The sequence below is a fragment of the Phyllobates terribilis genome, unplaced genomic scaffold (assembly GCF_046119375.1).
Source record: "Phyllobates terribilis strain yellow unplaced genomic scaffold, ASM4611937v1 Scaffold_8__6_contigs__length_399053987, whole genome shotgun sequence".
In the NCBI taxonomy this organism is placed as follows: Eukaryota; Metazoa; Chordata; class Amphibia; order Anura; family Dendrobatidae; genus Phyllobates; species Phyllobates terribilis.
Window position 1 is genome coordinate 243865512 of NW_027362768.1, and position 14864 is coordinate 243880375.

General features: G+C 49.6%; 1 protein-coding gene across 1 annotated transcript in view; it reads left to right on the forward strand.

Annotated features, from left to right (window-relative positions):
- The window catches only part of PDE4DIP (phosphodiesterase 4D interacting protein), a 738656-nt gene that overhangs the window by 144285 nt on the left and 579507 nt on the right, over positions 1-14864 (forward strand). Inside the window, exon 3 of the mRNA XM_073644096.1 lies at positions 10580-10703. Within this exon, the coding sequence (XP_073500197.1) occupies positions 10580-10703 (124 nt within the window). The remainder of the gene's footprint in view (positions 1-10579; positions 10704-14864) is intronic.

Sequence of the window (14864 nt, forward strand, 5' to 3'; positions counted from 1 at the left end):
GAGGTATTAAGCAACTTTTGCGGGCTCACAATAAAACGTTCAAAAACGAAACTGAAACGGTTTTCCTGTGAAATATGTTAAGGAATTTCCATTCCAGGGTAAAAACTTGTGTATAAGGTAAAATAAATAACCAAAAACAAAAATACTCTTCCACACCTTGGGCTATGTTCACAAGTAGCATTTTTCATGCGTTTTTGCACTTTTGTATTGCTTTCAACCGTGACAAATGCGTTCACCGGGAAATGTCATTTTAACATTTTATAACCTTATCTGGCCATGTGCTGTGTGACACATGCATACAGTGCTGAAAAGACAAGGGATCAGCATGGGGAAGACCCCTGGAAGCATCTCTGACCCCCAGGTCACTATCTAAAAGTGTGCCCATCAGAAGTGATCCTTGCCGCATCAGAAGATGCAGACTTGCAACTATCCCCGTGCAAGTCCTTGTCCCAGGGCAGTGTTCAATTGTACCTCCCCCATTCCTTGCAATGCAAGTGAAAATATGCAGCCAACCACCCACCCACCCGCAGGCTGCAATACCATACTGCTAGCTTTCACTTGAAATGGGGCCTTTTAGTTTGGAGGAGGCCGAAGCTGGCCACTACCTCATGGCCGCTTCGGCAGGGAGGTATCCATACTCTGTCCCCAGCCGCCCGGCGGCCGGGTGTCCATGCTCGGTCCCCAGCCGCCAGGTGGCGGCCAGGTGTCCATACTCGGTCCCCAGCCGCCCTGATTTCTCCGGTCACCTTCCCCCACACTTTTCTTAGCCTGGCCTGCTTTAGGGCAGCATTGGACGAGCCCACCAGAGAACCAGACTCCTCCGGTGGGCCCTGGCTTCTCCATCAGGGGAGTTGAGAGTGCCTAGGTGAGGAGCATGATGATGATAGAAGTTAGCATCTGCTTTGTTTTCTTGGAATGCAAGCGCATGTATGTAGTAGCGGCTAGGCCTGAGGTGGTCCGCGTTTTGGCGCATATCCTACCTCCTCCGAGGATTGCTGGATGTTTTCCTGCTACTATCCCAGTTCTATGACTCCCGTTAAATCAAAGCTTCAGGTGATAAATGATGGATGAGGTGGTGGCAAAGGAGAAAGAGCGGGAGGAACAGGGACCATTCACATCAATATCAGGCCAGTCAACCAGATATGTCTTGTAGGATATGTTTCTGTAACAAAAGGAGCGGTTCGGCTACACAGTTATAGGGCATACAGTGAGTGCAATGGCTACCAAAAATTTCGAGCCACTCCAATGCCCCTTGGAAATGACATGGAGGTCAGAGAGCGTTAACTAAACCTTTTTTTCGATTTATAGCAACTGGGTCTCCCGTGCACTGTTGGCCTAAGCAGTGAATGGAAGGCTTTCCAAAAATTATGAGGAACTGCAAAGCCCCTTACAAGAGCCATGTGTGGAACCCCAGGGGTCTGGTCACCACAGTAATAGAGATATTACGTCGGAGAGCAAGTGGGAGGTTTCCTGGTCAGGATCCCTTAAACATGCAACATCCTCCTGCCCCAGTCCTGGGAGGGGAGAATTCTGCCCTTATAAACTGGATCTGGGGCGGGGTTGAGTGAGTCAGAGAACAGTCAGAGTCAGAGTGAGAGCAAGGGAAAGTAACAGCAAGGAGCTCTTTAGGAGCTAGGAGCTAAAGACCAGGGGCTGGAAGCTGTGCAGAGCTCGCCCTGGCAGAAGACAATAGGAACCGGACACAGGAGTCCGAAGCTGTGAGGACTTATATATCCAGCAGCAGAAACCAGCCGGCAGGGGATTTCAGGTCCTCTGGCCATAGAAGCCCGGAGGCTCAGTCACAAGCAAGGGACCAGCACCGCCGTCGTGGAGCGGAGGCTAACAGAAGGCCCCAAGTCACCAGCCATACGGGTGAGCACTACACGGTATACTCAGGGACGTGGGCTACTTCTACCCGCTTACAGCAAGGTAGCCAGGAAGAGTGCAGACAGACGGGGAGGCCTACAACTCCACCTGGCCAGGGGAACTCTTGCTTGCTCACAGACTGACCAGGCCTCTTATGCTAGCCAGTACTCCTGGGAGGGTCTACCTTATAATCATCAGTAAAGACACTGAACTGCACTGCAAAGACTCTGAGTCATTCCTGCTGCGCTAGTGCACCATCACCCCCATCATCCACACTCACTGCCCTGAGGCTATACTCCTCCCTAGGGGAGTTATCCCATTCTATGCTGCGCACACAACACCAGCCTCAGCGGTCTGCCTCGCAGCGGTGGTACTCCCTGACCGCAATCCACGGGTGGCGCAGTCGGACAATTAACCTCAAAACCTAAGAAAGACTGCCACTGGTTTGACAAGCCTGAGCCACGGGACCGGGTCACGGAGACTACAGACCCCAGAGACCCGGCACCGGGTATCCCACACACGTGTACACACGGCCCAGGGGGCGCGTCACATGCAGTACAGCATATTACAAACATAAGTCCCATTATTGGGGAGTGGGAGTCCCATAGTATTTGCTTATGCCTTGCAAACAAAAGCTGCCAAAAATTAGGACGGAGCAACTTGCAATGCCCCTTACAAGAGCCATGCAGTACAGCATATTACAAACATAAGTCCCATTATTGGGGAGTGGGTCTCCCATAGTATTTGCTTATGCCTTGCAAGCAAAAGCTGCCAAAAATTAGGACGGAGCAACTTGCAATGCCCCTTACAAGAGCCATGCAGTACAGCATATTACAAACATAAGTCCCATTATTGGGGAGTGGGTCTCCCATAGTATTTGCTTAAGCTTTCCCAGCAAAAGCTGCCAAAAATTAGGACGGAGCAACTTGCAATGCCCCTTACAAGAGCCATGCAGTACAGCATATTACAAACATAAGTCCCATTATTGGGGAGTGGGTCTCCCATAGTATTTGCTTATGCTTTCCCAGCAAAAGCTGCCAAAAATTAGGACGGAGCAACTTGCAATGCCCCTTACAAGAGCCATGCAGTACAGCATATTACAAACATAAGTCCCATTATTGGGGAGTGGGTGTCCCATAGTATTTGCTTATGCCTTGCAAGCAAAAGCTGCCAAAAATTAGGACGGAGCAACTTGCAATGTCCCTTACAAGAGCCATGCAGTACAGCATATTACAAACATAAGTCCCATTATTGGGGAGTGGGTCTCCCATAGTATTTGCTTATGCTTTCCCAGCAAAAGCTGCCAAAAATGAGGACGGAGGAACTTGCAATGCTGGCACCCTGGTGGTATAGTGGTGGTGGAGGCTGAGGATAAGGAGAAGAAGATTAAACAGCCGAAACGAGGAAGCGTATACCCATGTGTGGGTGTGAAGCGGTGCATGTGAATACACCTCCCGAAATAACACAGTGGATTTGACTTTATGTTACTCTGCTGTCATTTGGTGGTGATGAGAAGTCTGGCCCAATCCAGCCCTTGTTCATTTTGATAAGGGTCAGCTTGTCAGCATTGTCAGTTGACAGGCGAGTGCGCTTATCAGTTATAATTCCCCCAGCGGCACTAAAAACACGCTCCGATAACACGCTAGCGGCAGGGCAGGCCAGGCCAGGACCTCCAAGGCGTACAGAGCGAGTTCATTCCAAGTTTCCAGCTTGGATACCCAATAATTAAAAGGCACAGAGGAATCACGGAGGACGCTGGTACGATCGGCAAGGTACTCCCTCACCATCTTTTGAAACTTTCCACTCCTTGTGAGAGTACCCCTCGCCTCAGGGCCTGTAAGCTGGGCGGGTGTCAGAAAACTGTCCCAGAACGTTGACAGTGTTCCCCTGCCTCTGCTGGATTGGAGTTGCATCTCTCTCGCCTGTACGCCTTGGTTGGGCAACGAACTGTGACCTCTGCCGCTAGCGTGTTCAGATGGGAATTTTTTTAAGAGTTCTGCAGCAAGGGCCTCTGGTATTGCCCCATTTTTGTAGACCTCTCCACCTCAGGAATAAGAGAGTGAAAGTTCTCCTTGTAGCGGGGGTCTACAAGTGTCACCAACCAGTAATGACTGTCACCCAACATTTTGACAGCGCGAGGGTCACGGTTAAGGCAGCGTAACATAAAGTCAGCCATGCGTGCCAGACTGGTAACGGGCAAGATTTCCGTGTCCTCACCAAGATGACGACTGACCATGCTCTCCTCCTCCTCCTCCTCCTCCTCTTCCTCCTCCCCCCTGTCCTCAGGCCACCCACGCTGAACCGACGGTATGACACTTGTACAGGTACTACCGTCTACAACGCATGATAGCAGCTCCTGTTCTTCCTCCTCCTCCTCCTCCTCCTCCTCCTCTCCCTCATTGTCCCCCAATGCACATTGGGATGAGATGAGGCTGGGCTGTGTGTAATCGCCCGCTACGGCTTCTTGATCCATCTCATCATACTCTGGCTGCAATGCCTCCTCTTTAATTCTCTGCAGAGAGCGTTGCAAAAGACAGACAAGTGGGATGCTGACACTAATGATGGCGTCATCGCCACTCACCATCTTGGTGGCCTCCTCAAAGTTTGTCAGGATGGTACATATGTCAGACATCCAGGTCCACTCCTGAGGTCTTATGTGTGGAGTCTGACCTGAATATCGACGGCCTTGTTGCAGCTGGTACTCCACAACTGCTCTCTTCTGCTCACAAATCCTTTGCAAAATGTGGAGGGTAGAGTTCCAACGTGTGGGGACATCACACACCATTCGGTGTGCCGGAAGCTGCAAATGCTGCTGCAACACAGCAAGGGCGGCGGAAGCTGTAGCCGACTTGCGAAAATGAGCTGACAGGCGGCGTACTTTCACGAGCAGATCTGGCAACTCGGGGTACAATTTAAGAAACCGCTGAACCACGAGGTTAAGCACATGAGCCAGGCATGGTACGTGTGTGATCTCACCTCGCCTCAGAGCCGCCACCAGGTTACGGCCATTGTCACACACGACCATGCCGGGATGTAGGTTCAGCGGTCTCAGCCACAGATCTGCCTGCTCTTTCACAGCTGTCTACAACTCACAAGCAGTGTGAGGTTTATCACCTAAGCATATGAGTTTCAGCACAGCCTGTTGCCGCTTGGCAGAGGCAGTACTGCAATGCTTCCAGCTTGTAACTGATGTGGTGATATCTGAGATGGAGGCTGAACATGAGGAGGAGGAGGAGGATGCGCAGCAGCTGTACACTGTGGGGGCAACTCTGACTGACATAGGGCCCGCAATCCTCGGTGTTGGGAGGATGTGTTCCGTCCCAAGGTCCGACTGGGTCCCGGCTTCCACTATGTTTACTCAGTGTGCCGTCAGAGAGATGTACCATACCTGGCCACAAGCACTTGTCTACGTGTCCGTTGTCAGGTGGACTCTCCCAGTAACTGCGTTGTTGAGGGCACGGCAGATGCTTTGGGACACGTGCTTGTGTAGTGCGGGGATGGCACACCGGGCAAAATAGTGTCGGCTGGGGACCGAGTACCGAGGGACGGCCACCGCCATAAGATTGCGGAAGGATTCCGTCTCCACCAGCCTAAAAGGCAGCATTTCCAATGCAAGCAGTCGTGAAATGTGCGAATTTAGGACTGTGGCCTGTGGGGCGTTAGCTGCGAATTTCCGCTTTCGTTCAAAGGTCTGGGATATGGACAATTGAACGCTGCGGTGGGACGTGGACGTTGATGCTGTTTCTTGAGAAACTGCCATAACAAGTGAAGACTGAGAGGAGGGGGCATCTTTACATGCAGTATGGACAGAGGATTGCCTTGCACACACAACAGGGGGTTCTATTGCACGCACAGCAGTGGAAGAAGCAGTGGTGACACCCGCTGACACTGGTCGTGGACCCTGGGTTTCGCCCCACAAAGTCGGGTGCTTTGCTGCCATGTGCCTGATCATGCTGGTGGTGGTCAGGCTGGTAGTTTTGTCACCCCTGCTGATGCTGGCATGGCAGGTGGAACATATGGCCTTTTTGGGGTTATCAGCAGAGTCTTTAAAAAAATTCCAGACTCTGGAAGACCTACCGCTTGTACTGGAAACGTCCCTCGTGTTGGTGTTACGGGGAACGGTTGCCTGCCTTCTGTCTGCGGCCACCACACTGCTTCTTCCTGCCTGTTGGGGTACTCTGCCTCCCTCCCCCTGTGTGCTGCTGGCCTCACTCTGCATGTCCTCCTTCCACGTTGGGTCAGTTACTAGATCATCCACCACCTCCTCCTCTTCCACTTGCGCACCACGATCCTCCTCCTCACTTCCTGGCAATTGTGTCTCGTCATCGTCCACCTCTTGTGACAGATTGCCAACGTCGACTTCCTGTGGCCGTGGCTGTTCAAATATTTGGGCATCGCAACATGGGATCTCCTCTTCCACCACTTCAAGCGTACCAGGTGAGGGGCCCAAATATGGAAATGGACCAGTGAACAGCTCTTCAGAGTGTCCAAGTGTGGGATCACTTGCTGTCTGACGACACTCGGCATGGTGGGAGGAAGGAGCATCAGGGTGAGGAGGAGTATGCGGTCGAGACTCACGGCTACTAAGAGTTGACCGTGTGGAAGACAGACCGGAGGTGGTGGTGCCCAGGTAACTGGAAGTATTGTATGCTATCCAATTAATAACCTGTTCACACTGATCAGTTCTCAATACTGGTGTTGTTCTGTGCTTCCCTAGTAATTCGGTCAAGAAGTGGGAGCGAGAAGATGTGGCTGTTGGTTGTGGCACATTTTCACCTTGGCCACGGCCCCGTCCTCTGCACGAACCATCACCAGAACGTCCACTTCCACGTCCCTTGCCACGCGCCTTGCCCATTGTAAATTAAGTAAAATAGCTTACACTTGCACTATCAATGGAAAAAGGGTAATAAAGAGTAGATTAGAACCGTGGAAGAGGAAAACCACAGTTATTGTTTACTGGGGTATACCACACTTTTTTAAATAGAGATATTTGCGGCTGAACAGTGAGCGACACACTCAAACTGCTTTTTTTTTAGATACCAAAGGCCCAAAACTGGATAGTACAGCGATTTGACCCGTGGAACTGCGAAACCACACTGGGATGTCGGGCCTACACAAGATTATTTTCAACAGATATATTTTTGTGTCACAACAGTCAGGAGACACTACTGTTTTTCTTTACGGAAAAAACTACCAAAACCTGAATAATAGAGATTTTTTACCGTGGGATGGCAAAACCACAGTTATTGTTTACTGGGGTATACCACACTTTTTTAAATAGAGATATTTGCGGCTGAACAATGAGCGACACACTCAAACTGCTTTTTTTTTAGATACCAAAGGCCCAAAACTGGATAGTACAGCGATTTGACCCGTGGAACTGCGAAACCACACTGGGATGTCGGGCCTACACAAGACTATTTTCAACAGATATATTTTTGTGTCACAACAGTCAGGAGACACTACTGTTTTTCTTTACGGAAAAAACTACTAAAACCTGAATAATAAAGATTTTTTACCGTGGGATGGCAAAACCACAGTTATTGTTTACTGGGGTATACCCCACTTTTTTAAATAGAGATATTTGCGGCTGAACAGTGAGCGACACACTCAAACTGTTTTTTTTAGATACAAATGGCCCAAAAGTGGATAATACAGAGGTTTGAACCGTGAAACTGCAAAGCCACACTTGTATTTCTCGGGCCTACACCAGACTATTTTCAACAGATATATTTGTGTCTGAACAATCAGGAGACACTATTTATTTTTTACGGCAAAAAATGCCAAAAGCAGGATAATAGAGATGTTTTACCGTGGAACAGCAAAACCACAGTTATAATTTACTGGTGTATACCAGACTTTTTTGAATATATATATATATTTGCGGCTGAACAGTGAGCGACACACTCAAACTGTTTTTTTTAGATACATATGGCCCAAAAGTGGATAATACAGAGGTTTGAACCGTGGAACTGCAAAACCACACTTGTATTTCTCGGGCCTACACCACACTATTTTCAACAGATATATTTGTGTCTGAACAATCAGGAGACACTATTTATTTTTTACGGCAAAAAATGCCAAAAGCAGGATAATAGAGATTTTTTACTGTGGAACAGCAAAACCACAGTTATAATTTACTGGTGTATACCAGGCTTTTTAAAATATATATATATTTGCGGCTGAACAGTGAGCGACACACTCAAACTGTTTTTTTTAGATACAAATGGCCCAAAAGTGGATAATACAGAGGTTTGAACCGTGAAACTGCAAAGCCACACTTGTATTTCTCGGGCCTACACCAGACTATTTTCAACAGATATATTTGTGTCTGAACAATCAGGAGACACTATTTATTTTTTACGGCAAAAAATGCCAAAAGCAGGATAATAGAGATGTTTTACCGTGGAACAGCAAAACCACAGTTATAATTTACTGGTGTATACCAGACTTTTTTGAATATATATATATTTGCGGCTGAACAGTGAGCGACACACTCAAACTGTTTTTTTTAGATACAAATGGCCCAAAAGTGGATAATACAGAGATTTGAACCGTGAAACTGCAAAGCCACACTTGTATTTCTCGGGCCTACACCAGACTATTTTCAACAGATATATTTGTGTCTGAACAATCAGGAGACACTATTTATTTTTAACGGCAAAAAATGCCAAAAGCAGGATAATAGAGATGTTTTACCGTGGAACAGCAAAACCACAGTTATAATTTACTGGTGTATACCAGACTTTTTTGAATATATATATATTTGCAGCTGAACAGTGAGCGACACACTCAAACTGTTTTTTTTAGATACAAATGGCCCAAAAGTGGATAATACAGAGGTTTGAACCGTGAAACTGCAAAGCCACACTTGTATTTCTCGGGCCTACACCAGACTATTTTCAACAGATATATTTGTGTCTGAACAATCAGGAGACACTATTTATTTTTTACGGCAAAAAATGCCAAAAGCAGGATAATAGAGATGTTTTACCGTGGAACAGCAAAACCACAGTTATAATTTACTGGTGTATACCAGACTTTTTTGAATATATATATATTTGCGGCTGAACAGTGAGCGACACACTCAAACTGTTTTTTTTAGATACAAATGGCCCAAAAGTGGATAATACAGAGGTTTGAACCGTGGAACTGCAAAACCACACTTGTATTTCTCGGGCCTACACCAGACTATTTTCAACAGATATATTTGTGTCTGAACAATCAGGAGACACTATTTATTTTTAACGGCAAAAAATGCCAAAAGCAGGATAATAGAGATGTTTTACCGTGGAACAGCAAAACCACAGTTATAATTTACTGGTGTATACCAGACTTTTTTGAATATATATATATTTGCGGCTGAACAGTGAGCAACACACTCAAACTGTTTTTTTTAGATACAAATGGCCCAAAAGTGGATAATACAGAGGTTTGTACCGTGGAACTGCAAAACCACACTTGTATTTCTCGGACCTACACCAGACTATTTTCAACAGATATATTTGTGTCTGAAAAATCAGGGAGACACTATTATTTTTTTTTTTTACAGCAAAAAATGCAAAAAGCAGGATAATAGAGATTTTTTACCAAGGAACAGCAAAAGCACACTTCTGTCTCTCTGGCCTACACCAGACTATTTTCAACAGATATATTTGTGTCTGAAAAATCAGGGAGACACTATTATTATTTTTATACAGCAAAAAATGCCAAAAACAGGATAATAGAGATGTTTTACCGTGGAACATCAAAACCACAGTAATAATTTACTGGTGTATACCAGACTTTTTTAAATATATATATTTGCGGCTGAACAGTGAGCGACACACTCAAACTGTTTTTTTTAGATACAAATGGCCCATAGAACTGCAAAACCACACTTCTATTTCTCTGGCCTATACCAGACTATTTTCAACAGATATATTTGTGTCTCAAAAATCAGAGGCACACTTTTTTTTGGGGGGGGGGGGACACCAAAAGGTTAATAAGATGGGTATTTGTATATTGTGAAGGAGGGAAAAAAAAGAGGATTTAGATTAAAAAAAAAGGATTTTTCCTGGCCCCCGGGACCTGGAGCTAAGTCCAGCAATTTCAGCAACAGGAGCAGCACACAGGACTGTAATGCAGAGTTTGCTGGTATAACCACTGCGTCTCCTATACAGCCTGCCTGCCTGCCTGATATACCTGGGATTGATATTAGTCCTGAGAAGGACTGTTTGTTTGATCTGGCAGCCTTTACAGACCCTACACTAACTATTTTGCAGGATATATCTCTCCCTAAATCAGCAGCGCTGTCCCTACACTGTCTGATCCGGAGCGACTGTGTCCAAGATGGCGGCGCCCGAGGTGACGCTGTGCGGCCAGCCAATCACTGTAATGCCCACAAACAACATGGCTGCGGCATTACAGTGACTGGCTGGCAATCCCTGCATGTTCATTGGCTCTGTAAAGAGCGCCAAACATGCAGGGCGGAGAACCGAGCTCCCGCCCGAGTAACCCGGAAATGCTCGGTGGTCGCCGAACATCCCGAGTAGCGTGATGCTCGGGCGAGTACCGAGCAGTGTCGAGCATGTTCGCTCAACACTATTGTTTATGCAAAAACAGAATTCAAGAAAACTGTTAGAACTGAATAAAAATTGCATTTTGTGGCCTTATCCTGACGTTCATGTAGTATGTATACCTATTTTGTAATTGTCACTGTCATATGTTTCAGGACTGATTGTGGATATGCGAATAATTACAATGAATCTGAATTAAATCAAGAATACAAACAGAGGCAAGAAGAAGAAAAAAATGTTCAAGAGCTTCTAGAAAAAAAGATTACATTCTTGCAGGAGGTAATGATAAAGTCCAATGTTTTTTGTTTGTTGTGTTGCTAAGTGTCCATGTATGTACAGTTGTGCGCAAAAGTTTACATACCCCAGAAGAATTTTTCCTTTCTTGGCTTTGTTTCAGAGAATATGAATGATAACAAAAAACTTTTTCTCCACTCATGGTTATTGGTTGGGTGAAGCCATTTATTGCCAAACTACTATGTTTTCTCTTTAAATCTTAATGACAACCAAAAACATCCAAATGTCCCTGAACAAAAGTTCACATACCCTAGTGATTTTGGCCTGATAATATGCACAGAATTTGACACAAATGGGTTTGAATTGCTGCTAAAGGTAACATCCTCACTTGTGACCTGTTTGCTTGTAATCAGTGTGTGTGTGTAGCACCCTGAGGATTCGGCTGCTACAGGGGTATTGCACCTCAACCCAGAGGTGTGATATTCCACTCCCGGGTAAGGATGGAGTGTGGAACTGAGCTCAGTTAGCTGCATGCACTACACACATCCCATTTCCGGAGGGCAGACCAACGGTACTCCCACTTAGAAATGTGCAGGTACGACCGAGTCTGTCCTTGGCTGGAGTGGGAGGGGGGTGGATCATCCCAGTAGTGTAGGGGCAGATAGGGGGAGCAGCCTGGGTAAAGCTAGGAGCTCATTGGGTGCTGGTCACCTGAGCTCACACATAGAGGGAGTATTTAAGGTGGGCACCATCTAAGATCAGGGTCAGTCAGTCAGTCTGTGAGAAGTCAGCCTGTTGTAGCAAAGACCTTGCAGAGCAGTGGAAGAGAGCAGAAGAGCAGAGCAGCCCCAGCCCAAGAGTGAGAGAGGAGAGCAAGAAAGACCCAGAGGGGGAGAAAGAAAGAACTCTGAGAGCCCAAATATAATCACAGGGTGAAGAGTTGGCAACAGGGTACCGGATCCCAAACTGGTGGGGGCTACAGCATACCTCAGCCAGAGACCGGAGGCCGTGGGCAGCATCTGCCACGGCCACCCACCATATCCACCCGGAAGGCAGACCACGCGTAGGGTCAGGGGACCCAGAGTCAAGGGTTACCAACAGAAGGCCCGAGGGAGCCGGACATAGGTGGATCCCTGGTGGGGAAGGCCAGAGACGAGGACAGGTCAGAACGGGAGCTCAGAACTACGCTCCAGAACTACTTGGGGGTTGGCCGAGTCCAGGACCTGGTGGACGCAGCACGGCTCGGGTGGTCACTCAAGGCCGGAGTGACCGGAACATCTGCAGTAAGTAAAGAACCCTGAACTGCACAACCCGACTCTGACTCTCATTACCATCATCCCTGCACTTCCACAACCACCATCCTCTGCACCTGACCCCCTGAGGCTATACCCCTCCCGTTGGGGGTTATACTACCTAAGCTGCACCAACACCATCAGCCTCGGCGGACCCTGCTGCAGCGGCGGCCGTAGTGACCGCAATTCAACGGGTGGCGTAGTCGACATAAAGAACTTTAGTAACATCAGTAAGGACTGCCACACACTGAGCTTGACACCCTGGGCACGGACCGGGTCACAGCCACTCGGAGACTACAACCCCCATCTGATCCGGCTCCGGGTATTCCCCTAAAGAATATGGCCCAGGGGGCGCGTCAACTTTGGCGTAGTCGGCAGGATAACGTGCCCGCAACACCCGGGTACTGCGTGCCTGAAGAAAAGAACAAGTTTACCTCAAAAAGAAGTCTCCTGCCGGTTCCGGAGGGTCCCCGCCATCGGACTCCATCACAGATCGATTCCCGCCGGTTGTCCGCCATTAACAGCTTTTTTCCGCCATCTGCAGAGTTTCCCGCCACTGGGAGACGATTCCCGCCATTTCCAAAGGTTTCCCGCCTTGAAAGAGCGGACGCCATTATGGGCGTGCCAGAGGGTGGCAAGAGGCCGCCTCCCATCGTGGGCCAGGACCGAACATGGCGCCAAAAGTGGAAACCGCCCCCACCAACAGAGACTGTGATGCTAGAGGTGTCTGTCAGCGTGAAAGAACTGCCCCTGGAGCTGACAATCACCAAGTGGCCCCGGGACCGCCCTCGGAGTGGGAGGACTGAGAACAAGAGAGCAAAGATGGGTGTCGCCTGGAGCAGTCTGGAGAGAGCGCACCCGGAGACAAGAAGCCTGGAGCAGAGTCCAGAAAGAGCCTACCCGGAGATGGAGGGAGAGCCAGGCAGCACCGACCCAGTGGTCAGGAGCCTGATGCGGGCCGCCACTCCAGGCAGCACCGACCCAGTGGTCAGGAGCCTGTTGCCGGTCGCCATTCCAGAAGGCCGGCTGGAGACAGCGGGAGGAGAGCAGAGCAGCACCGACCCGTTGGTCAGGAGCCTGCTAGAAGCAACGACCCCACTAGGCTTAGTGGAGGTCCTGGCACAGCTCCCCCGAGATCGGGAGTGTGCACAGACTGCGCTGGAGGGCCTCGCACGGAGGATGGCCCGGGTGCAGCGAGAGACGTTAGCAGAATGGAGCCGTGAGATGGCCCAGCAGACAAGAACTCGTCAGCGGAGCACGCCACCCGAGACGAGGAGACAGACCGCCTCTGAGGATGGCGCAGGAGGACTGAAGGCCGGAGACGGCGCCGAGAAGGGAGCCGAACGAAAGGAGGCAGGTAAAGGGGACGTCTCTACCCCAAACCGGGAAACCGCGTACCTGCCCCAGCTCCCCGTCGCAGAGCCCGAAGTACCCCCTGCCGTGCCCGTCGCTGCAACGTCACCGCCGCAGACTAGGCCTCAAACGGAAGCCGCGACCCCTGTGACGTCACACGCCTCGACCCCGAGCGTGACCAAGCAGGAAGTACCACCGGCCTGGTCGCAAGGCCTAGTACCCCCGGGCGCCGCAATACCAACAGCGCCCCCTACCTCCGCGGAGCCACCGGCCTGGTCGCAGGGCCAAGTAGCCCAGGGCGCCGCCGTCCTTACGGTGCCCTTCACTTTCCAGGTGCCCCAGGCCTGGCCGCAAGGCCTGGGCAACCCGGGCGCCACCACCACCGCGCCCATAAAACCAAGAGTGCCGCATCTGGGAGAAGATCTGTTCGCCCAACATACGTGCCCGGATGGGCAGCCCTTTATATGGCCACCGGAGTTTCACCATCCCCGACTCTGGAAAGAGAGACCCCTAGACGAACCCCTGATTCCGGTTCCAAAGCCTGTAAAAAGGACCTCGCCCCCGCTAGAGGAGGCACAGTTTGAGTGGGACCCCACCGGAGAAGATCTCATGGGGTTCACTCAGGAGACTCGGGCAGCCGCAGCGGAGCGTGCAGAGTGCTGCCGCCAGCAGCTCGAGGTCTTTGAGAGGGAGCGGAGAGAGAGGCGGGTCCGGGAACAACAAGCCCAAATAAAGAGCGCGGAGCAGAAGAGCCGGGCCAGGAGGAGTCCCCGTGCAGCTCATGGTCCCCCTTCCACCGGGACTGTGATCAAGTTTAATATGCAGCACGGGTGGGGCTTCATCCGAGATCACCGCACCCCAGGCGACGTCTTCGTGACCAGGAGAGACGTTGAGTCCCACCTACCGGAGGGACACAGAGGTCGTGACCTTTATATAGGGGACGAGGTCACCTTCACCCGGCACAAGTGTGCCAAAGGACCCTACGCCCTCCATGTGCATCGCCTGATGGAGGAGGAGCTGCGGTGTGAGGAGGAGCAAGAGGACCCGGACGGGTCTGAAGCTAAAGTTAATCACAAAGAAAGAGCAGGAGGACGTCGTCGTTGAGTACAGCAGAGTAGAAGCTGTATATAGTTGCCCGTCGGGGCACAGTAAACCGTTGCTGCTAATATAGTCCCCGTTGGGACCAGAGAACTGAACTGTTCCAGTGTGTCCCTTAATCCCACTGACCGAGGACTGAGAGCGGCCCCACCTTCCCTTTTGTATATAGTTGCGCTTCCTAAAGCGCCCCCCACTGGTTTTATAGAAGAACTGATTTTTCTTCAAGAGACTGTCGCACTTTACCCGGTCACAAGTTGCACCGTGACCGGAGGTACCAGAAGACAAGAAAGTTTTATATGAAAAGTTTTATATGATGTTTTATTATGTTGTTTATGCAAAAATTGTATGTTTTGGTGTTTTTTTATATCTTACAGCCCGAGGACGTGCTGTGATTTACCAGGGGGGAATGTAGCACCCTGAGGATTCGGCTGCTACAGGGGTATTGCACCTCAACCCAGAGGTG